At 40.5% G+C, this 25,152-nt stretch overlaps 1 protein-coding gene across 10 annotated transcripts in view; it reads right to left on the bottom strand.

The window, feature by feature from the left end:
• SS4 (starch synthase 4) overlaps positions 1-25,152 on the bottom strand; it is an 84,901-nt gene that overhangs the window by 25,897 nt on the left and 33,852 nt on the right. For all 10 annotated transcript variants that reach the window (XR_014340159.1, XR_014340154.1, XR_014340156.1 and 7 more), the window contains exons 6-12: positions 17,017-17,139; positions 16,849-16,924; positions 16,570-16,754; positions 16,279-16,473; positions 16,121-16,192; positions 6,059-6,268; positions 3,036-3,161 (exon numbers count right to left, since the gene is read on the bottom strand). Coding sequence is in view for 3 of the 10 variants with exons in the window: in XM_028241643.2 (XP_028097444.2) it covers positions 3,036-3,161; positions 6,059-6,268; positions 16,121-16,192; positions 16,279-16,473; positions 16,570-16,754; positions 16,849-16,924; positions 17,017-17,139 (987 nt within the window). In the remaining 7 variants the exon portion in view is untranslated. The remainder of the gene's footprint in view (positions 1-3,035; positions 3,162-6,058; positions 6,269-16,120; positions 16,193-16,278; positions 16,474-16,569; positions 16,755-16,848; positions 16,925-17,016; positions 17,140-25,152) is intronic.

Here is a 25,152-nt window from a genome sequence, read left to right as displayed (position 1 = left end):
TAGGTGTGGAACGCAGAAAAATCAACTGGAATGAATGTAGTTTTTTTTTTTTTTTTGTATGGTGTGGAGAACTGTGATCAGGGTTGATCCCTAATATAAATAAAACAAAGTTGTTGGAATGCAGAAAAATCAACTGGAATGAATGTAGTAGTTTTTTTTTTTTTTTTTTTTTTTTGTATGGTGTGGAGAACTGTGATCAGGGTTGATCCCTAATATAAATAAAACAAAATTGTTGGAATGCAGAAAAATCAACTGGAATGAATGTAGTTTTTTTTTTTTTTTTTTTTGTGTTTTGTGTTTTTTGTTTTGTGTTTTGTGTTTTTTTTTTTTTTTTTTTTTTTGTGAAAATAATAATAATAATAATAAATAAAATGAAGTGTGAGAAACCAGTGTTGTTTGGTCAGAGTGGTGGGTGAGACATGGTGGGAACAAAGAGAATAAAAAAATAAAGGGTGAGGAACAGGAGGATATGGGATAAAGACCAGAAAAAGTAAAAAAATAAATAAATAAAAGAAAAAGTAGATCGGCTTAGAGGATGGGTGAAGGATTGGATCAGATCAAACGAACACAAATCGATCACCAGCTGGCAGCATATAATTATTCACAGATTTGAATAAGCAAAAATATATGAAGCTAGCTTAAGAGGGATTGAACCAGCACAAACGGAAATCGGCAAGCTAAGGCTGATGCCGACCAAGAAGGACAGCAGGGGGTAGCCAAGATAGGTCGGCAGCAGTGGTGATGTCTCAAGAGTGGATGCGTCGTTGGGCCGAGGTGAAGTATTGACAACGGCGGGGCCTGTAGCTGCGGCGATGAACAATGTGCAAACTGTTGGACTCAACATTTGTTTGCATGGAGAAAGTCCTGTGTTGCTCGACATGGCTGCAACATGGGAAACTTCAAAGCAGCATTTGTGTAATTCCCATATTGGAATTGTCTCTGGTACATAGAAGGTCGTTGGAAACCACTCCCATATGCCTGAAGATCTTGAGTTGGGCTTGATCTAAGAAGAAGCTGGCCAGCTACCTTCTGAGCAACAGTGGGGTGTTGTGCCAGTTCTTGATGGATGCCAAGTGAAGGAGTTGGAATTGGGTTTGGTAAGAAGTGAAGCTTGAGTAAAGTTGCAGAGATTGAAGGCTCCTCTGTTCTGGAAAATGTAAAGCTTGTAATCATACTTGAGACAGCAGAGGCCGTGGAGGACCAGCTAGAATACCGCTGCCGGAGATTTGGATCCGCCGTCGATTGAAGGCTCCAACGGCGGTGATCCTCTGAAGCTATTGCTCCGGCGGTTGGTGTAGCTCTGCTGGAGCGCCGACAGCTTCATTTTCTTTCTCTCCTCCGACAAAGGGTTGAGGAATCCGCGCAGATGGTGTGAATTGGTTGAGATCCGGCGGGCGGTCAAGGCAAGGTTGCCGCCCACCGGAAGGCGAAGAACACCAAGATCTTTTAACCTATAGCTCTGATATCATGTTAAAATTCAATGTATAAAATTGATTGTATTATTGATTAATGTTATATTGAATGTATACAATGACTCTCCTATATATAGAAGAGAAAAACATACTCACCTACCATACTCAACTCTCACCTAACACACTTACATCTACCTACCACACTCAACTCTCACCTAACACACTCAACTCTACCTACCACACTTACAGTGAGCTACCCCCATCTCCATGGTCAACCGAAAATGACCCCTCCCCATTTTTCATTTTGTGTTTCAATTTCCCCCTTCTTTCTCTAAAGCTCTCCCTCTTCTCCATCCCCCTAGTAGTCCAAACCCTAGTCCCTCTCCCTCTTTCCTTGATGTAAAAAAAAAAAATTGGTAGGCAATCCCTCCTCACCCCCTCCCAAATCGGACTCCTCTCTGTCCCTCCCCCTAAAACCGTGGGCCATCAAAGCCCTCTTTGGGCTATTCTTGGGTCTTCCATCTTCAAGTAGAAAACATGGAAAAAAAACTTGGCTAGTCATCTTGAAATCATGGAGAAGCCATTGATGGAAGAATGGAAACTCTCTCACCTCTCTCTCTCTCAAAAAAAAAAAATGTCGGTGAGTGTTCTACGCTCTGTCCATATTTGTGCTAAACTCTTTCCAGATAAAAGACTCGATTCTCAACTATGTTTGTCATTTGTATCTTTTTCTTCTCTTTGGAGTACCTCCAAGCTTGGAGCTTGCTTTGGAGGAGGTGAAAATTCAAATAAGGGCATATTGATATTATTGTTATTTTTCTAAGGCCTCAGCATGAAGTTTTAGCTGCTATTATACAATTTTGCCTTGTAGTACTAGAATAATTGTTAAGGAATTCCCATGTACAACATATAGGATTCAATCCAAGCACAAAGGATCTAAAACCAACCACTGATCTAATGGTCCAGATTGAACCGTACAAGAATAACAGTGTCTCTAGCATCACCCTTTCTATATAAGAAAATGACAATCACACGCCTTTTAGCCTGTCACCCTCTTTTTCTTATAATCTCTTGCCTCTCACAAGGGAGTGTCAATATCATTTCCCTTTCTTATGTGGTAAGTGACGAATGACTTCCTATTTATCAAGTACATAGTGTACACCATACTATTCTTCACAGGCTATGTAACATGGCCTAGGGTTCTATGGAATTTTCATTTTAATATTTTTAAGTTCAATTTGAGCATCATTCACTTTAGTATCCCTCCAAACATGTCTGTTCGCTGTTTTTATAGAAGTTAAATGGTAAATACCATATGGAATGAAAGAGAAGATTCCAATGTATACCATTGATGGAATAAGAGGAAGATATTATATGTTTTGACAACCATTCTTGAATATCTTTTGTTGATCTTAGCTAGACTACAAAATTCAACCATGAAAGAATAAAAAAGAATTAAAACCAAGACTCCACAGGTAAAGGAACTAATTAGTTGGTTACATACTTATATGAAATTCTTATTGTCCCAAGTAATTAACATATTACTTTGTTTAATTTTATTTATCTATCCTCTTTATTCATCAATCATCAATCATTACCGAAGCCATGATAGTACAAAATGACCTGAATATGTGGTACTGGGCTTGAACCCAAGAGTACAAACTGTCCTCCCAGCTCCATTGTCCGATATATTGCATGTCTAATAAGATGCACGCCCTTCTGTGGCACCAATCTTGTAATGCAACCAACCTATTCAACAATGGACAAAGCGTACCAAGTAAGAAAACATTATCATGCAGATATATAATGCGCTTTTTTACATAAAGATAAAGATATATAAAATAAACATTGCAACTATTTAATTGTTATATTCGTGGATATGATCTTTATTAGATCCAATTGGCAAAAGTCATCACATCAATTTTGTGGCTATTAACATAGTGATTGCTTTTAAATCACTTCCACTAAATTTTATCTTCACATTATTATATTTGATATCTTCACTTATCAACGACAATATACATATAGAAGATATATTCATCATAAATATTTCCTCTTTTAATGTTTTACTTCAAAAATCTTGTTCGTTATATTGCTGTCTCTTTTTGTTTTTTTTCCCCCCTGCAAATTTTCAAGTTGTGTACTCTTGATCAAAAGTACCTTGCTGAGGTGAAACCTAAAAGATGACAAAATCGCTCATACCAAGCACGAGGGCACTGCTTGAGACCATAGAGAGCACGGTGAAGACGACAAACAACACCGGAAGGGTGGAAGAGTCCAGGTGTAGGACGCATATGCACTTCTTAAGGAAGATGCCCATTAAGAAAAGCATTCTTAACATCTAACTAAAACAAAGGCCATTGGTGCGTAGCAAGAACAGAGAAAAGAGTGCCAATCAGCAGTAGTCATCTGGGCAACGGGGGCAAAAGTCTTGTCATAATCAAACCCATATTCCTAAGAGAATCCCTGTGCAACCAAACGAGCTTTATACCGTTCCAAAGAACCATCAACAAGAGTTTTTACCTTATAAACCCATTTGCAACCCCACATTCCTTTTGCCTACTATAATTTTTTTCATAACATGAGACCAATATGAATAGTTGGAACCATCCAACCTGATATTAACAGCATGTATCTTATCAATAGACATATCGCAAGATGAAAAGGAAAAAAAAAAACACTATAACCAGCCCAAAATACCCAACAAACTGGAGGACCAAACTTTAAGCGTAGAACAGAGACCAAAACAGAGCCGATTGATCACTAGGGCAAAGACCCACAGAGAGATGGGTTAAACCCTTCAACCCGAAGACCCGAATAGATTGCTAGTGGCTAGAGAGAACTAGCATGTTGCAAATAGCTGGAGAAATCTTCGTTTGAAGGCTATGATGTCTGCAGAAGGCTGGCAAAAGTAGTTGCAAGGACTGGAGAGAGGTCGCTAGAAGGCTACAAACCTAGAGATGGGTCGCGAATAGATTACGAATCACACGTAGCAGTTCTGATGGCTGGAGATACACAACTCTTGGTCTGCTATCATACGTTTGCAAAGTGGAAAAAGACAGACATATAGATGCAATCCTATGTGCGAAGGCTACTAAGGTATAGCTCTGATACCATATAAGAGAAGTGAAGTTGTTGTGTATTGAATAATAAAACCAAAGGCTAAGTACAATATATATACTAAACTATCAAAACCCTAATATCCAAGTTACAAGAATAAGACTAAACTGTCCTTAATTAAGATACAAAATAACACTAATATAAAATACATATTCACAATGGCAATGGTGATGATAGTGGTGGAGATAAGCGTAGAGGTGGTAGTGGGGTGACAATGGTGAGACTTTAGTTCGAAAAACGTTTTTTTGCCTTTAAAAAACTGGAAAACATTTTATGCCTAAATAAGCTTATTTTTCGTTAACCATAGAAAATGTTTTTCGCTGACTTTCGTTTTTCATTGTACTAAACGCTAGAAAATACAAAAAAAAAAAAAAAAAAATTCTGAAAAATGTTTTCCAACAAAACAAACGGAGCGTAAATAATAGAATGGATAGCACCAACCTAAAATATAGCCAAAAATACTTACTTGAAAGCCATCTAACCAAACAAAACATCATGAATCATGACAAAATCAAATAGACTGTTAAATTCCTACTTTAGTGAGATAACAATTTGTGAAACCTTCCTGCTCCTAAAAAGCCCCAGTCCTTATCAATTCTTTTAAACAAGACCCTTCCCACAAATCCCCATACTTCTCTTCCACCAAAAATCTCCATAAAATTCTCCAATAAGCATATATCCAAAACCATCAAATCAAGCTTGTTGAAAATCCTATACTTCTCAGCAGCGAAAAAAAAAAAAAAAAAAAAACCACCCACAAATGCTCTTCAACCCTATCCCACAAAATATTAATCATAACAATGGTGATAGTACAATTAACAATAATAATCCCACTTAGGCCTCATTTGGCAACTACATGTTTTAGCCAAAAAGTCACTATAAGTTGTCGCATCACTCTCTATTTTTTTACACATCTTTACGTAAAAAGCTAAAAAGATACTAAAATATCTTGTTTCTGCAACTTCTACAGCCTACTTTCCACCAAACAGAAGGGAAAATGCAATAAATAATTAAATATATATAAATAATTATTAAATAAAAATATTCAAGATCATAAAATTCTATAGATGTTAGCGTTTCAACTATCTTTTGTAAATATGAGTACACAATCTGCATACAAACGGGAAGCAAAATGACTAGTTTAACGAAGACAGACACAAGCAGACATTTTAATTTCTGTATTGTAAAGTTTCTAACACACACTTGACATAGACAGCACAGTACTCATCAACATTTGACATAGACAGCATAACACTTGCCAACTCAAAATATCACTTGAGATTAAGAATACAACATTTCAATGGTTGATGCACCACATACATAGTTTCCACTTGAGTTTCCAGGTATAGAGTTCTCTCATAAATACATGGTATTAAAAGAATAACACAGCTCCAAACATCACAAACTAAATTATGATACAGTATGTCATGGTAAGTATCATAAAAGTTAAAACACCGCTTAATTCTGCAGGTATTTTGAAATTAAAATATTGCAAAGAAAAGAAATTACTACGGAAACAAGATTACCAATGGCTGCCTGACATCTGCAGAAGAAAGACCAAGATGCCTTCTTATAGCTTCTTTGTTTTCTGCTTTCCCCTGAAGATCATTGGCACTGTACTGAACTTTGAGAGAAGTATCAGCTGCAGGATTCCATACATCAGTATCAATTCCATTCAAAATTCCTATGAACTTTTTAGCGTGAGAATTAAGGGTCACATGAAGGCCTCGTCCTTGCTGTTAACATAAACAGAACTTGTAAGTAAACCCTCAAAAAAAATAAATGACACTGGAACATGAACTGAACCAAGATATACTGCTTTCCAATTTTTTTTACTTCATCGCCAAGTTTGAAAATCTGAATTTTAGTTCGTATTATTTTTTGACAAACTTTTTTCTGAATTTCATCCGAATTATTAGAAATCTAGCCTACTTTTGAACTGAAATAATAAAAATATTGAAAAACCATTTTCCCAAATTCTAAATCTATATATATATATATTTTTTAATATTCCAAACTTTACAACTTTTTGGCCAATCTTTTTGTGTCCAAATTTTGATGAATTAAAATTCGGTCAACTAACTAGTCCAAATCCAAGTTTTTGCAATTTTTCATGTAATGTCCAGTTTGGAAGGTAAAGCTTCAAATACTTATGAATTTAAAGGGTATTATCTGACAAATCTTGGCAAATTTGGGGCATATGAGAAGAAATAATCTCCACTAATCTTAGCAAATTTGAACTTGCATGTATTATGTCAAAAAATCTAAAATCTAAAACTCAGGAAAGGGCATTAGGCGCATGTCTAGGTGTTGGATTTGACTGTCTTCCAATTATCAAACTGGGAGCTCCACTAACAAGGATAAAAAATTGGTGCTTGGACATGACACATAAAACGTTCAACATGCACAGTTTTTTATTTAATACACAAGACAAGTAAACAATATTAACCAATCTAAGTTCACCCTCAAACCCTACTGTAACGTCCCCAGCCAGAGTGATATTGTCCGCTTTAGGCCGGGTTATTGCCGAAGCATCACCACGGCTCCTCACGGGTTTGTTTTCCCCTGGAAAAGGCCTCACTCTAGGGAGGGAGGTTCGTAGGCTTATAAGGCACTACCTCCCCTCCAACCTAATCGATGTGGGATTCGCCTTAAGGAGCAGTACGCCAGGGCGCACTCTCCCCCTTATGGACTCAGCGTCCTCGCTGAGGAACGCCGAGGTTTGCCCCACCATCGATACTGGCTCTGATACCACTGTAACGTCCCCAGCCAGAGTGATATTGTCCGCTTTAGGCCGGGTTATTGCCGAAGCATCACCACGGCTCCTCACGGGTTTGTTTTCCCCTGGAAAAGGCCTCACTCTAGGGAGGGAGGTTCGTAGGCTTATAAGGCACTACCTCCCCTCCAACCTAATCGATGTGGGATTCGCCTTAAGGAGCAGTACGCCAGGGCGCACTTGTAATAACCCACATTCATGTCTTAGTCATGTTCATGTACATTGCGTGATTTTGTCTTGTTAAGCTTGCATTTGCAGACTTTGACTTGTTTTGCCTAAGTAAAGGTGCCTGTCTTGTTTTGTGCTTATGAGATTTGCCTAAGTGTTGTATGCATGTTTTGTTCCTTCCTTGCTATGTTAAGCCTAGGTCATGTGAAGCCTAGGTCATGCCAAGCCTAGGTCATGTTAAGCCTAGGTCATGTGAAGCCTAGGTCATGCCAAGCCTAGGTCATGTTAAGCCTAGGTCATGTTAAGCCTAGGTCATGCCAAGCCTAGGTCATGCCAAGCCGAGGTCATCTTAAGCCTAGGTCACACCTTTGAACCTCTTACACCTTGGACCATCTTGGAACCGCTTTTGTGACCTCCACCATCACCTAGGCATATTGGCCGAGGTGTTATCACCTAGGCATCCGAGATCCTTAATCCTTGCACCTAGTGATCTTGTTCTGGGACTGGAATGACCTAGACCGAGGTGTGGCACATCTAGGCCGAGGTGTGGCACAGCTAGGTCAAGTGTTATCCTTCCTAGCCGAGGTCATTGGAACCTTACTTGCCGAAGCTTTGTCCTAAGCCGAGATCATTACTTGCCGGAGTTCCCTTGCCATCTAGCTTGTTGAGTACGCCTTGTCAGGGCCTTGTCTTGTCAATCTATCACCTTTTTGAAGAGAACCAACCAACCGTTGCCACGTGTCCGAGCTGAGAGTTAAGTCAGCCGGCAGAGAGAGAAACCCCTCATTTGTTGTATCTTGTTTTGAAGAGTAGAGAGAGAAGCTCTAGAAGGGGGAGAGGAGTTCTTGAGGAAGAGTAGATTTGCAAGCTTGATCCCTAGAGATCGAACCGTTAGATTCGTGTTCTAAGGTTAGATTCTTGATCTGCTCATGTTGTTCTTTATGTTCATGTTATTGCATTGCATGATTGAATATGATTTGTAAGCCATGCATTACTTTGAAGTTCGGTTTTAGAAAGAGAAAATGGTTTTCATGTGTTCTTCAAGAAAAGTCATGTTTTGATCCGAAAGCTCATGCCAAGATCCATGTTTTTGTGTTTGTTTCCACATGATTTTCAAGTATGGGTACCCAGGTCCATGTTTTCGAACTCATGTCATGAAATCCCAGATCTCGTAATAACAAGTTATGATTTTAGCATTCATGTTCTTCATGTTCTTCATGCTCATGTTCTTCATGTTCTTCAAGGAGGAAACCCAGATTTCCAGGCTTCATTTCCCTAGGTGTGATCACCGAGACCACTCTTGCCTAGATCACACACCTTGGTCTACCTTGCATGATCACTTGCACGTTAGTTTATCTTGCATGCACACCTAGGCTAACCACTGCACACCTAGGCCAACCATGGTACACCCATGCCGGCACCTTGTAACACCTCGGCAGACAGCTGCATACTGAAGCCTAGGTAACCACACCTCGGCCAAGAGGTGTGGGACCTCGGCCAAGACCTCCTGAGTTCACCCAGCTAGGTCGTTTTAGCCTAGATCATCTCTGTGCATCCATTCCAGGACCTGGTTGGTACCCAGCATGTTTTCCCTAGATGTTTTCAGCATGTTTTCCCTAGATGTTTTCAGCATGTTTTCCCTAGGTGTTTTCAGCATGTTTTCCCTAGATCATTTGCATTCATGTGAAGCTTGTTTTTAAGAGTGCATTCAATAGACTTTGACATGTGTTTGTAGGACTTGGACCTTTGCCTTGATCCCGACGTCCCAAGAACTAGGTGAGTGGTATTTCTAATAAAGATATGTTCTTAAGGTTTTGATAAAGCTTTGCTTTGGTTTGATAAAAGTATTTGTGAAGCATGAATGATATCCCTATTATATATATTAAGTATAAGCTTTGTTTTGAATGACAAGTTATCAAGTATAAGCTTTGTTTTAATGTCAATCTTTGAAAGTCCGTATGTGCTAGGGGACTTTAAGCATTAGTAGCACACATGTGAAGTCCGTACGTGCCAGGGGACTTTAAGCATTAGTGGCACAAGTCCGTACGTGCTAGGGGACTTTAAGCATTAGTAGCACACATGTGAAGTCCGTACGTGCCAGGGGACTTTAAGCATTAGTGGCACAAGTCCGTATGTGCTAGGGGACTTTAAGCATTAGTAGCACACATGTTAAGCAAACAAGTTTTGAAGGACCAAGGTTATGCCGAGGTTATGTTATAAGTTTTGACGCATGTTAAGTATGTAAGTTTTGCAAGATTAAGTTTGATGAACAAAGATTTATCTCATGTTTTGTACAAGCTATGATAGGTATGGTTTTGACAAGATATATTATGTATTGTTTTGAAAGACCTCGGGAATCATTCATGTAACCCCTTTATTACTTGTACCATTCACTGAGTATCCAAGCTCACCCTCCCTATGTATATATGTAGGTAACAAGCAAGAAGTCGGCTACGCCGAGATGTGTGTTTTGCAAGATGTTTTGGATGCATGTTATGTCGGCAATGTTTATGTCGGCAATCCGAAGATTATATTTCTTAACTTGCATTTCATGTATTTTGTTTATGTCGGCTTGTGAAAGCCCTTTGTAAGATGTAATATGTATTTTTGTACTTGGCTTTAATTGTGTTCAAGTTGTAAAGCTCTGTAAAGATGTATGCCATTCCATTTGACTTATGCACTGCTCTTATGGACCACTTGTATTTTAGATTATTGCTTCCGCACTTGTGAGCCCCCTATATCTATACTCTGATTATGTGTGAATTTTGAAAGTTGGCCTTCGGTAATTACGGATTACTGGCCATCACGGCACCAAACTACTAGGGGCGGTTTGGGGTCGTGACACCTACACCACAGAATATGCCTTTTGAAGTCACAGGTGGTCCGAGGAGGAGAAGTTGGAGACCTGTGTCATCATTGATAGGGAGGCAGCGGTGAGTGATTATCATAAGCTAGGTGGAAAGGCTAAAAAGCACAAACACGGACACGTGACACGACATGAATACGACATAGACACGCTAACAAGGGAATTTTCAAAAAATACAGCCCTCTATCAATGGGTTTTTGAGAACGCTTTGGGTTTTTGAGAACGCTTTGGTTATGACTTGGCTCATTAACTCTATGCAGCCCACTATTAGTCGGTCTTTTCTTCTCCTAGATACTGCTCATAAAATATGGACCACTGCCTCCCAGATGTACTCTCAACAGGGTAATGATGCATAGGCGTATGAGTTGAGAAAGAAGCTTTGGGGTTTGGATCAAAAGGACAGATCACTTGCAGTGTACTACGCTAAGTTAAGTAGCTTGTAGTAAGAACTGGATTATTATCAAAGTTTCTAGGCTGTGTATTCCAAGGATGCAACTTTATTTCAGCAGACTGTGGAGAAAGAGCATGTGTATGACTTCCTTGCTAGCCTTAATGTAGAAATTTAATGTATAAAGAGAAATAGAGAGAATTAATTATGTATAGAGAAATAGAGAGAATTGTATTATTGATTGATATATGTTGTTGTGTATATTACAAATGGTGAGTGGCTCATTATATAGGAGAGGGTGAGTGTAGTATGTGAGGAGTAGGTGGTGGTAGGTGATGGTAAATTTTAACAGCCCCCCGCAAACTCAAGGAGGATAGAAACTAACCAACTTGAGTTTGGAGAGAGTAACAAAACAAGAAAATACATAAAAATAAAAGAGGATAAGAGACACTGTATGGTCGTGTCAGACCATTGGTGAAGACACTGGATGGCGGTGTCAGACCGATGTAGAAGACAGTTTATGGGGTCATGTCGGACCGTTGTAGCAGACAATGTTGTAACAGTTGTTGTGACAGTTTACGGAGTCTTGTTGGACCCTTGTAGAAACTAACCGGAATCAATGTCGGGACAGTTTACAGAGTCTTGTCGGACCCCTTAAAAAGTCGCACCCTCAAAAGGTGCGCCCAATTTTTCAAAAGGCGTGCCATCAAAAGGCGTGCCCAATCCATAAAAAGGCGTGCCATCAAAAGGCGTGCCATCAAAAAACGTGCCATCAAAAGGCGCGCCCATGTTGTCGTCGAGCGCCGAACGGCGCATGATGCGCGTGTCTGCCTTGGCTATTTAACCAAGGTTGATGCTGAGGCTGAGGCAGACAAAAAACTTCTGAAAATCCTCTGAAAAAACTCTTCCTTTGCTGAGAGAGAAACTCTGTAATACTCTGTAACCAACCCGTCTCTGAAACACTCAGCAACATGGCCTCTTCTTCCCGTCCAGCTACCCAGAACATGGCCTCCTCGTCCCGTGGGCTGCTCACGCTCTTTCCAGAACTGAACGAGTCCACAAGAGAAATAACTGGTGCGGTGGCCAGTGAAACCAAACACCTCTGGTTTTGCTCCGTTGAACTTTCCGATGCGGTCGGTGGAGCAAAAAATGGCGGTGCAAACTGATATTGAGGCCAATCAGTATACTCTGAAGTCATGTGTGGAAACCATGACTGCGGTCACAAACTTGTCGCACCGGCTGCAGAGCAGGACAAATGAGGTGCAACAGTTAAACTCCCAGCTGGCTCTGCTCCAACGCATGTATAAGGATGCGCGAGCAGAGATAAGTGTGCTAAAGGCGGAAAACAAGGAGCTGAAACGGAAGGCCACCGTGATGTTCCGATTTGGAGGGCCGCCATATGCTGCAGTGGAGGAGCAGGGAGTAGTGATCATGCCCAGTGGAGTGGGAAATACGGAGGCAACACCGGCAAGGGCCGCCCAGGATGGAGGCAAGAAGAAAAGACCGGCGGCAGAGTAGAGAAGAAAAAATCTCACCTGTGAATGTGGTTGTTTGTTTGTATTTTGTTTTTTTTTTTTTTTTTGTTTTGTTTTTTTTTTTTTTGTGTAAAATTGTGATCGGGGTTGATCCCTGAGATGAATAAAATATGGTTTGGTGTGCAAAGCTAGATGGTATGAATGGAATTGGAAAAAGATTAAAAATAAGGTGAAAGAAAAATAAAGAAAGAAATAATAAAAATATATTTGAAATCAAAAATGAAAGATGGGGGAAATAAGGAAAGTGGTTTGGAGAAAATAAATAAAAATAATGGAGTTTGAAATCAAACGGAGGAGAGATGATGTTTTTTTTTTTTTTTTATTTTATTTTATTTTTTAATATATAATAAAAAGAGATATATATATATATATATATAAAATAAAGAAAGTGGGGAACAAGGAGTGCACCAATTAAGCTTTAGAATAAAAAAAAAGTTTGGGCGGTGGATGCAAAGTGAGGAGAGAGAGTGGGTGTAAAGTGTGCTTCATGTTCCTAATTTTTCTACCAACTTACTATGAGTAGTTGTACTACCTCTTTAAACTGCTCAGTGACATTCTTTTCTACTCATTGTGTCTTTCAGGAACTGGCTACGGTGAAACAATTAACAGTGGTAGAGCGCATGGTGGCCTGTACTCTGTGGATACTATTTCTCCCACATTATTGTTGTCCTCCACTCTGGCTCTTCAGTGCACTACTGGCTTTTCTCTCCATCTCCTTAATCCGTGGCATCGTCATTTGGGTCATCCATCCTTTAGTATTTTAGAAAGGCTTTTTCCTTCATTAGTTCAAGATTGTTCTAGGAATAATTTTGTTTGTGATGCTTGTGAACTTGCTAAGCATAAACGTACTTTTTATCCTTCAATTAATAAAAGTACTTTTCCTTTTATGCTTGTTCATACTGATGTATGGGGACCTTCCCCTGTGGTGTCTACTTCTGGATATTGTTAGTGCGTCACTTTTATTGATTGTTATTTCCATATGACCTGGGTTTATCTACTTCGAACTAAAAGTGAGGTTTTTTCTTTCTTTTGCCTTTTTCATAAAATGGCAAGCAATCTCTTTAATGCTACTATTAAAATTTTGCGCAATGATAATGGAACTGAGTATGTTGATGGTGATTTTCAAGCATATCTTGAAGAGCATGGCATTCTTTACCAAACTAGTTGTGTTGGCACTCCTCAGTAGAATGGAATTGTGGAGCACAAGAATGGTAATTTCCTTGAAGTTGCTCGTTCTCTCTTGTTTACCATGAATGTCCCCAAGTCTTTTTGGGGTGATACTGTTCGTACTGCTGCTTATCTCATCAACCATATGCCCTCTAGTGTCTTCCAATTCCAAATTCCTCTTGCACTTCTTCCTGTGACTTATCCCACGTCTTCTCTTTCTCCTCGGATTTTTGGGTGTGTTTGTTTTGTTCATTTGCAACTTTGTACTCGTGCGAAGCTTGATCCTAAAGTTGTGCATTGTGCCTTTGTTGGCTATTCTGCTACTCAGAAGGATTACAAATGCTATGATCCTCGCACTCACAAAGTATATGTTATTATGGATGTCATCTTCTGTGAATCTAAGTTCTTTTTTATATCTTCTCCGCCGTATCCTTGGGGGAAGAGTAGTGTTATGGATGAGATGATGTCATATCAGCATGAGTTATCTTTTTTCATTCTTAGTCAGCGGTCTGTTATTTGTGGTGAGGGGGACCTTGAGAGTGGTTTTGGTGATGAGCTTGAAGCAAACAGTGGCAAATAGTTGTTTTGCTCTTTTGTAGGGGAAATTTAGTCACTTGGCGTAGCAAGAAGCAACAGTGGTGTCCTGGTCTAGTGTAGAGGGAGCATACCGAGCTATGGCTTATGGTACTTGTGAACTCATGTGGCTTCAGTCCTTGTTGGGTTATATAGAAATTGTTTGTGATGATTCTATGACTCTGTGTTGTGACAATAAAGCTGCCATCAGTATTGCTTATAATCCTGTTCAACGTGACAGGACTGAGCACATTGAGATTGACCGACACTTTATTAAGGTGAAATTGAATAAAGGTTTGATTTTGATATGTATGCTTTTTGTGAAGTCGGAAGATCAATTGGCTGATTTGTTTATTAAAGGTCTTAGTAGTAAGGTCTTTCATCCAATTTGTTGCAAGTGGGGTATAAGAGATATATTTGTACCAACTTGAGAGAAAGTGTTAAGTGTTAGTGTCTAAGTGTAGCTGTGTCATTTTAGTCTTTAGTCTTATTTTCTAAATACATGTGTGAACCCTAATTGATTGCCGGTGGGGGATACTGAATGTTTGGGAGCTATAAAGCACAAATACTTCTAAAAGGGAGTCGTCTCCATATCGGATATTAATACTCCTCGGATACTCACGGATACATATCCGATACTTCCTAAACATATCTGATACTTTATGTTAATTTTAAGAAGTATCGGATACTCTTATGAAATTGAAATTCTAATATTTTTTGCATATTATTAAAGTATAACTATTAGAATAAGTATAGGAAAAGACATTCAAAATTTTCTTATTCTTACCGAAGAAGACTATAGTGAGATTAAGTAGGACTCTACTTTCTCAGATTTTATCAAATTAACGTATGCACTGTAGTCATAATAAAAATAATAAAGGGGAAGAAGAAGAATAAGAGTAAACTGACTATTGTCTCTTCAATTAATATGTTATTCCTAAAGAATGATTTCTCACTATTCTTTGAGCTCATGTATAATATAATATATGCACCAACAAAAAACTAAAAATTATAATTTTCTTTCAATGTATCCTGGCAGCAAATGTGCATCCTATTTTTTTAGATTTTGTTGTATCACCATACCCATATCGTTTCATATCCCAATGAAGAAGCCTGTCCATTGGTGTTGAAGCCATCTATTTGACTACCCTTAATACCTTCTATAGAAAACAACCTTCCCCTTACATTACCTACCACTTTTGTGAGTATAGTTCTATTATCCCAGTAGTCATTCTGGTGGAGGCGAGCATTCCTCTCTTTCCAAGTAATATACACCACTGTTGCAAGCATACAATGACATATTAAGATACTAAATTCCCATAAGGTCAGGGTCTTCCAATCATAGTTAGGCCACCGCATATTACACTTGATGTTTCTTTTTGGGCTTCAATGTCATCTCCATTTAAGAAGGTTCCTTCGTTTTCTATTTCTAGAGATGAAGAGTTGTATGTGACTGGTAATTTTTTGTTTGGTCTTCTTTTGGTGGACTCCTTGTCCTCAAGTAACTCTTTTGCATTTTTCTTTGCTTTTGTCTTCAATATTTTCTTTGCAAACATTTATAAGGATTATTTACATTCATCAATCGCTTGGAGGTGATGTTGACGATCAAAAAGCACTTACTTACTAGTGCTAAAGACTGAAAACAGAAGCAACTACAAAGGAATTCTTATATAAATTTAAAACAGAACAGGCTTAATTACACTTTGTACCCCTTCATTTTCCATTGTGACAGTCAACCTCTTACACTTTAAATCAAAATTGCAATATCACCCTTTCGTCCATCTACCGCTACAAGGATGGCGGAAATCAAAAAGTGGAGGGACCAAAGTGAGATTTTGGTGAAAGTGCTAGGACTAAAGTCAGATGTTGAGGAAGTGTACGGGTGCCAATGAGGCGAGAAAAATGCTACATATGGCTCAAATGACAGTTCTATAGACCTAATTAATGTCAAATGGACGAAAGGGTGACATTGCAACTTAACTATAAGTATAAGGAATTGACTATTACAATTGAAAGTAAAGGGACCAGAGTAAGATTTTGATGAAAGTGCAGGGGTGCCAATTGTAATTAACCCAATAAAACATAGTAAAGTGCAACTACAGGACATTTCCATACCTCAGCAGTCCGCACCTCTTGTGCATAGGTTGGTGAAACTGTTGTCACAATGTTAGAGAACACAATTGCACCCTAAAAGACAACAGGAACGTGTAAAAAAGAAGAGGTAGAGAAAAACCACCAGTTAATTGGTTATCAAGGAGGAATAATCTATCTACCTTAACAGGATTGACCCTGTCATGTGCCGAGTTGTCTTGCATCCTATCTGGTCTATTTAGCTGGTGAACATCAAGACCACAGGATGCCAATTCTGAAGCAGGAGCACTCCCTTGGTATTCAAAATTGTGACACGTAAAGCATATTCTAGCTGAATTTAATCCTTTTGGTGCATATAGATCCCAATAAAGGGGTGCCTAAAAAGACCGTAAAATATTTTAGTTGAATTGCAAAAAAATGAGTGTCATGCATTAAAGAAAGAAAAGAGTAGAATAATATGTAATCATCCATACAACAAAAGCTGTCTGCCAATCATGGCAATGAATTATGTCTGGTTTCTTGCCAGCTTGAAAAAGCAACTCAAGGGCTGCCCTGCTAAAGAATGAGAAACGTTTAAAGTCATCATGCTCCCCATAAACCTCTCCCCTCCAAAAAAAATTACCAGGATGATGAGGCTCAATAAAATAGACAGGAAGGCCTGCAAAAATCAATTTATAATAAAATCAAAAACTGAAATGTGCACAAACATGCATGTGTGTGTGTGTGTGTATACAAGTGAAATATTGTCTTACCTTCAACAGTGCCAACCCAGACCTTATTTTTGAAAAGGCGACCATCAAAGTATGACTCTACTACCACATCCAGGGCCTAAACATGTTAAGCAATTGGGTAATTACAAAGTTCCATGAATATCAGTTCCTTAAAAATATGATGATCATGTTTTCAAACAATGGACATACCCTTAAGTCACGAATACATTCATATTGCATGCAATCATACTTAGGAAGAACAATTTCAACAAGATGTCCTCTCTTCTGTAATGCTTTACCGAGACCAGTCACGACATCCCCTAAACCGCCCACCTATAATCACAAGAAGTAATAACCTTTAAGTAACCTTTTAAGAAAATACGAAATTAAACCATGGAAACTTCACCAGGAAATAAATATATCACAACACTTAAAATATGAGGAATCCTTTTTTGTATGCACAGACTCCACTCCAATACCTACCTTAAAGAAGGTCAGCATGAAAGATGCAGAAATGACAAAGCTGATTAAATCAGTCCACATACAGCCATTGTAACAAAGAAAGCAACAGTACACAATAAAAAGTATCAGCAAACTCTCATCACCTAAGGGTTGCCTTTCAGCTTCGCAACTATGTAGGATGGTGAAGATGCAAACCAAATAGTGTCGATAAGAAGATTGTGAGATGGTAACATCAGCTGCCATTGGCAGGTGAAGTTGCCAAACCATAATCCCACATGGACCATAACACTAGACGTCTGTAAAATCATCCTTGCGAAACCCCGTATTTTTATATAATAAAAATAATATATTTTTCAAAATTTGTGTATAATTATCAACATTATTTTGAATTTAATAGTCTGTATAATTTTCATACTAAAAATTTATTAAAAAAAATATTTTAATTTTATATTATTATCCAATATTATTTTATGAACATTTTGATATTTTTATTATATTTTTTCTCAATTTTTCCAGATCGAATTACACTGAGACATTGCATTTTCTATACCAAAAATCCCATCTTTCTCCCCAAGTTTCCCCTTCCCCACGTTCCTCGCTTACAGAGCCCTATGTTTATGTTAAAATCCACCTACTCTCCACCTACTTCACCCACTTAAACCTACTCCACTAAACCTAACCCACTACACCACTACCACCTCACCTACTCCACTAAACCTAACCCACTACACCACTACCACCTCCACTTCACCTACTCCTTACCTACTACACACTCACCCTCTTCTATATATAGGAATCATGAATCATTGTAATAGAAATCAATATATATCAATCAATAATACAATTCTCTATTTCTCTTTATACATTAAATCCTTCATGGTATCAGAGCAAGGTTAAACACTTACTATTTTTCGCTTCACCGGCGGGCGGCAACCTCGCCTTGGCCGCCCGCCGGACCTCAACCTAATCTGCTAGAATTTTCTACACATACCTTGAAATTTCTTCGAGTCCACCACCACTGCCTCTCCTCTCACTGTTGTCCTCCCATACACCACCGTCTCGATCGTCTTCATATACAATGTTGCAGTGAAGGATCTCAAGCGTGGTTTTGTTGCATCCAACTCAAAGGATGATCCAGCCAAGGAAGCTGCAAATTTCACCTCCCAGGTTATTATTATGAATCACCCGGGTCAGATTGGTAATGGGTATGCTCCAGTTCTTGACTGCCACACCTCCCACATTGCTGTCAAGTTTGCTGAGATTGATCGTCGATCTGGCAAGGAGATAGAGAAGGAGCCCAAGTTCTTCCGTGAACATGCTCTCCTTCCTTTTACTCTTAGAGTGAGGCAGATGATTTGCTGCTGTAACAAGATGGATGCTACCACTCCTAAGTACTCAAAAGCAAGGTATGATGAAATTGTGCAGGAAGTCTCTTCCTATCTGAAGAAGGTTGGTTACAACCCTGACAAAATTCCTTTTGTCCCCATCTCTGGTTTTGAGGGTGACAACATGATTGAGAGGTCCACCAACCTCGATATGATTACACAGCCCAAGAGGCCATCAGACAAGCCTCCTCTTCTCCACATTCTTGATAACACCAACAGCAACAGTTTGACGCATTTATTAGAGAAAAGGTCCAAAGGCAGCTCCTGTCAAAGCTGATGCTCAGCAGGCTGTACCTATTGAAGTGCCAGCACTATCCTTGCACATGGGGGGCACCCACTCATTTCTTTATTGTTTTCTTTTACTCACCCATGTGACCCACGATGCAACCTATACTTTTTCTTTTCTTTACACTCTTGTTCCCCACTTTCTTTATTATATATATATATATATCTCTTTTTATTATATTATATTAAAAAAAAAAAAAAAAAAAAATCTTCATCTCTCCTCCGTTTGATTTCCAACTCCATTATTTTTATTTTTATTTATTTTTTCCAAACCACTTTCCTTATTTCCTCCATCTTTCATTTTTTGATTTCAAATATATTTTTATTATTTTTTCTTTATTTTTCTTTCACATTCTTTTTAATCTTTTTCCAATTCCCTTCATACCATATAGCTTTGCACACCAAATCATATTTTATTCATCTCAGGGATCAACCCCGATCACAATTTTACACAAAAAAAAAAAAAAAAAAAAAAAACCAACAAACAAACAAACCACCACAACACACCCGCACCCACAGTGGGATTTTTCTTCTCTACTCTGCTGCAGGTCTCTTCTTCTTGCTTTTCTCTTGGGTGTCCCTTACCGGCGCTGCCTCCATACTACCCACTCCACCGAGCACGTTCACTCCACCCTGCTCCTCCACTACAGCATATGGTGGACCTCCAAATCGGAACATCACGGTAGCCTTCCGCTTCAGCTCCTTGTTTTCCGCCTTCAGCACACTTATCTCTGCTCGCGCATCCTTATACATGCGCTGGAGCAGAGCCAATTGGCCGTTTAAATGCTGCACCTCATTTGTCCTACTCTGTAGCCGGTGCGACAAGTTTGTGACTGCCGTCATCGTCTCCACACAGGACTTCAAAGTATACTGATTGGCTTCAATGTCAGTTTGCACTGCCATTTTTTGCTCCACAGACCGCATAGGAAAGTTCAACGGAGCAAACCCTGGGGCGCTTGGTTAAGGTTCACTGGCCCCCGCACCAGTTATCTCTCTTGTTGACTCGTTAAGGTCTGGAAAGAGAGTGAGCAGACCACGGGAAGACGAAGCCATTTTCTGGACAACAGAGTGTTACAGAGTGTCTCTCTCAGAAATCTCTCTCAGAAAACAGAGTGTTACAGAGTATCTCTCTCAGAAATCTCTCTCAGAAAACAGTGTTACAGAGTATCTCTCTCAGAAATCTCTCTCAGAAAACGAAGAGTTTTTCTAGCAGGTTTTTGTCTCTGCTTCCAAGCCTCAGCCTCCGCTTCGGTTTATAAAGACCATGACAAAGAGGCCGACACGCGTTCTGTCGATCACGTGCATCGCCGCGTGTCTGGCGCACCTTTTGATGGCACGCCTTTTTATGGATTGGGCACGCCTTTTGATGGCACGCCTTTTGAAAACATGGGCACGCCTTTTGATGGCACGCCTTTTTATGGATTGGGCACGCCTTTTGATGGCACGCCTTTTGAAAGATTGGGCACACCTTTTGAGGGTGCGACTTTTTAAGGGTCCAACAAGACTCTGTAAACTGTCCCGACATTGATTCCGGTTAGCTCCTTCATGGGTCCGACAAGACTCTGTAAACTGTCCCGACATTGATTCCGGTTAGTTTCTACAAGGGTCCAACAAGACTCCGTAAACTGTCACAACAACTGTCACAACAGTGTCTGTTACAACGGTCCGACATGACCCCGTAAACTGTCTTCTACATCGGTCCGACATGACCCCATAAACTGTCTTCTACATCGGTCTGACACGACCACACAGTGTCTGCTACAACGGTCCGACATGACCCCATAAACTGTCTTCTACATCGGTCTGACACCGCCATCCAGTGTCCTCTACACCGTTATGACACCACCATACAGTGTCCTCTACAACGTTATGACACCCCCATACAGTGTCCTCTACAACGTTATGACACCACCATCCAGTGTCTTCACCAATGGTCTGACACGACCATACAGTGTCACATATCCTCTTTTATTTTTATGTATTTTCTTGTTTTGTTACTCTCTCCAAACTCAAGTTGGTTAGTTCCTATCCCCCTTGAGTTTGCGGGGGGCTGTTAAAATCCACCTACTCTCCACCTACTTCACCCACTTAAACCTACTCCACTAAACCTAACCCACTACACCACTACCACCTCACCTACTCCACTAAACCTAACCCACTACACCACTACCACCTCCACTTCACCTACTCCTTACCTACTACACACTCACCCTCTTCTATATATAGGAATCATGAATCATTGTAATAGAAATCAATATATATCAATCAATAATACAATTCTCTATTTCTCTTTATACATTAAATCCTCTACAGTTTATTTTACGAGAAATCAAACTTAGGGACTGATTAGGTTATCACTCTTTTATATTAGAAAAATAGGAAGCTTACAAAAGAAGCCTTTTCGGCAAGAAAGGAAATACTAAAACTAAACTCCAGCTAATTACAAAATAAAGGAAAGGTAAATAATTCTAATAATGCTAACACTCCCCCTCAAGCTGGTACAAAAATATCTCTCATTCCCAACTTGCCAAGAATATCACGAAATGATTTACTCCCAACTCCCTCAGTGAGAATATCTGTCAATTTTTTGCCAGACTTTCCGAAAGGAGTACATATGGTGCCACTAGTGAGTTTCTCCTTAATGAAGTGACGATCAATCTCAACACGTTTCGTCCGGTCATGTTGAACGGGATTATGAGCTATGTTGATAGCAGCCTTGTTATCACAATATAGTCGCCTGGAGTCCGTATGATCAATTCCCAAACCACTCAATAGCAACTTAATCCACAAGAGTACACACACCTTGTGCCATAAGTCTAAACTCTACCTCTACACTAGATCTTGCTACCACATTATGTTTCTTGCTCCAACAGGTTAACAAAATTGCCCCCAACAAAGGTACAATATCCCGATGTGGATCTTCTATCAATTACTGATCTTGCCCAACAAGCATCTTGTTAATGTAAATTGTAAATTGTGTAAATTACCACACCACCAACTCCACCTACCATCTCCACTACCACCCACCACCTCCACTACCATCCACTACCACCACTCACCTACCTCACCTACTCCCAAAACCTCTCTATATATAGGAATTGTAATACACATCAATACATATCAATCAATACATCAATCATAATACTATCAATTTCTCTCTCTATCAATTATTCTTACATGGTATCAGAGCGTTGTTAAGAACCTCGTATTTTTCGCTTCCCCGGCGGGCGGCAGCCTCGCCTTGGCCGCCCGCCGGCCCTCTCATCTTCCAACTAATACAACTCCTCCTCTCTCTTTTTCTCTCGGTGTGCAGGGGAGGGAGAACAACCCCACAACACACAAGCACTCTTTACCCATATTCCGTGGGTCAGACCCGCGTTTCCATCACACTACACTTGATCAGCTTCAACAGGTGGCTATTAGCACACTGTCATCTTCGGTCTGCCATGTGACCCAAACCTCAAGACCACCATGGAAACCGGTCATCAACTCCGGCTAGACACCCAGAACGCGTCCCATGCACCTAGTCAACTCGAGCCAATCTGCAACGGCGTATAGAGTTGGACTGCCTCTGATGCAGACTACAGTAATGGTGACAGAGGTGGAGAGAGGAAGGTGGTGGACTGGCAGAGAGCTTCGACGGTGGAGGTAGTGAGGTCTTCTTCGATCGCGGCAACAGAACTTCAAGAGGAAAACATCAGGAGACTTGGGGGGCTGCAATTCACCCACTTCTTATCTCTTCCTCGGCTCTCTCGCTCTCCTCTCACTCTCGGTGGTAACAGACATCTGCTCGTTCAACGCCGCTTCAAACAACTACACTCTTCTTCATCACCACCGCCCATCTCTCCCATCAAAATGTCAACGCAAATCATCGAACACATCGTCCTATTCAAGGTTAAACCCGACACTGACCCATCAAAGATCGACTCCATGATCACCGGACTCAACTCTCTCATCTCCCTCCATCAAGTCCTCCACCTGACCGCCGGTCCACTCCTCCGCACCCGATCCTCTCCCTTCCCCTTCACTCACTTGCTTCACAGCCGATCCAACTCCAAGGACGACCTGTCTTGTAGCCTCACTTCCAGGCCTGTCTAGGCCTTGCTCGACGCGAATCCCATTGACGACCTACATGGGGGTGCTCGCCGGCAACATCGCCGGTATCTGACCCGCTTGAATCTGGGTTCGAATTCTCCAACCATGTCCACTTACTTGCTTTTCAGATCTCTCATCTGATTCAATTTGCTACTACCCCACGCACACAGAAAGGTATCCAATTTCATGATTATAAAGCTCAGTTGGTGACCCCTTTCACACCCATGTTTCCACTACCCACATCCCAACACACTTTTTTTAATATTTCCACCTTTTCCTCTTGTTTTTTTTTTTATTTATTTTTATGTTTTTTTTTTTTTTTATTCACCACCCACCTAGGCGTGTCTCTTAGGGGTGCTTATTTTATTTATTTTTATACCTTCTTTTTGAGCATTACACAACTGCACCAGCACATTCGCTTTCCATAATCACGTACCGGCATCACTCCATTTTCCAGTTTCAAAAAAAAAAAAAAAAAAAAAAATTCATTCCAGTTGATTTTTCTGCATTACCACACCTACCATTCGAGTTTGCCAAACACACTTGTTTTATTCATATCAGGGATTCACCCCACTCACACTTTTACACAAAAAAAAAAAAAAAAAAAACACAAACAAAAAAAAAAAAACAAAACAAAACAAAAAAAAAAAAAAAAAAAAAAACCAACAAACCAAACAACCACATCCACAGGCGGGATTTTTCTCTACTCTGCCGCCGGTCTTTTCTTCTTGCCTCCGTCCTGAGCGGTCCTTGCCGGTGTTGCCTCCGTGTTTCCCACTCCACTGGGCACGATCACTACTCCCTGCTCCTCCACTGCAGCATATGGCGGACCTCCAAATCGGAACATCACGGTGGCCTTCCGCTTCAGCTCCTTGTTTTCTGCCCTTAGCACGCTTATCTCTGCTCGCGCATCCTTATACATGCGTTGGAGCAGAGCCAGCTGGGAGTTTAATTGCTGCACCTCATTTGTCCTACTCTGCAGCCGGTGCGACAAGTTTGTGACCGCCGTCATGGACTCCACACATGCCTTCAAAGTATACTGATTAGCCTCCACATCCGTTTGCACTGCCATTTTTTGCTCCACCGACTGCATCGGAAAGTTCAACGGAGCAAACCCAGTGGTGTTTGGTTGAGGTTCACGGGACACCGCACCAGTTCTCTCTCCTGTGGACTCGTTGAGATCGGGAAAGAGAGTGAGCAGCCCACGGGAAGACGAGGCCATTTTCTGGGCAACAGAGTGTTACAGAATATCTCTCGCAACAGAGTGTTACAGACTATCTCTCTCAGCAAAACGACCTCTCTTTCTCAGCAAAACGAAGAATTTTTCAGAGGTTTCTCTCAGTTTTTCTGTCTCAGTTTCTGCCTCCTCCGCTTCGGTTTATAAAGACCATGACACAGAGGCAGCCACGCGCATCGCGCGCCTCTTGACGCCCGACAAACTGGCACGCCTTTTCATGGCACGCCTTTTGATGCCTCGGGCACGCCTTTTGATAACACGCCTTTTGAGGGTGCGGGCACACCTTTTGAGGGCACGACTTTTGAGGGCTCGATATATATCTACATGTATATTTTTTGGGCAGCCTATCTACACACTCATCCAGTGTCTTCTACACCGGTCAGCTTTCTCAATCCCTTTGTTTCAACCTCAAATAGGTTTCTCTCTTCACACCTATTTGAGTTTGATGGGGGGTTATACACAGTATCATGTATAAGTCGCTCATGGCGCACTCCCTAAGTCGCCTCCTTGGTGCACCATCACAAGCTTCTACATCGGTCCGACATGACCCCATAAACTGTCCCGACATTGATTCCGGTCAGCTGCTACATCGGTCCGACATGACCCCGTAAACTGTCTTCTACACCGGTCCGACACGACCCCGTAAACTGTCTTCTACAACGGTCCGACATGACCCCGTAAACTGTCTTCTACAACGGTCCGACATGACCCCGTAAACTGTCTTCTACAACGGTCCGACATGACCCCATAAACTGTCCTGCTACAACGGTCCGACATGACCCCATAAACTGTCTTCTACATCGGTCTGACACGACCACACAGTGTCTGCTACAACTGTCCGACATGACCTCGTAAACTGTCTGCTACAACGGTCCGACACGA

The sequence above is a fragment of the Camellia sinensis genome, chromosome 9 (assembly GCF_055761805.1).
Source record: "Camellia sinensis isolate YWXY chromosome 9, ASM5576180v1, whole genome shotgun sequence".
Lineage (NCBI taxonomy): Eukaryota > Viridiplantae > Streptophyta > Magnoliopsida > Ericales > Theaceae > Camellia > Camellia sinensis.
Note: the sequence above shows the minus strand (reverse complement) of the source record. Positions and strands in the feature narration are given on the sequence as shown.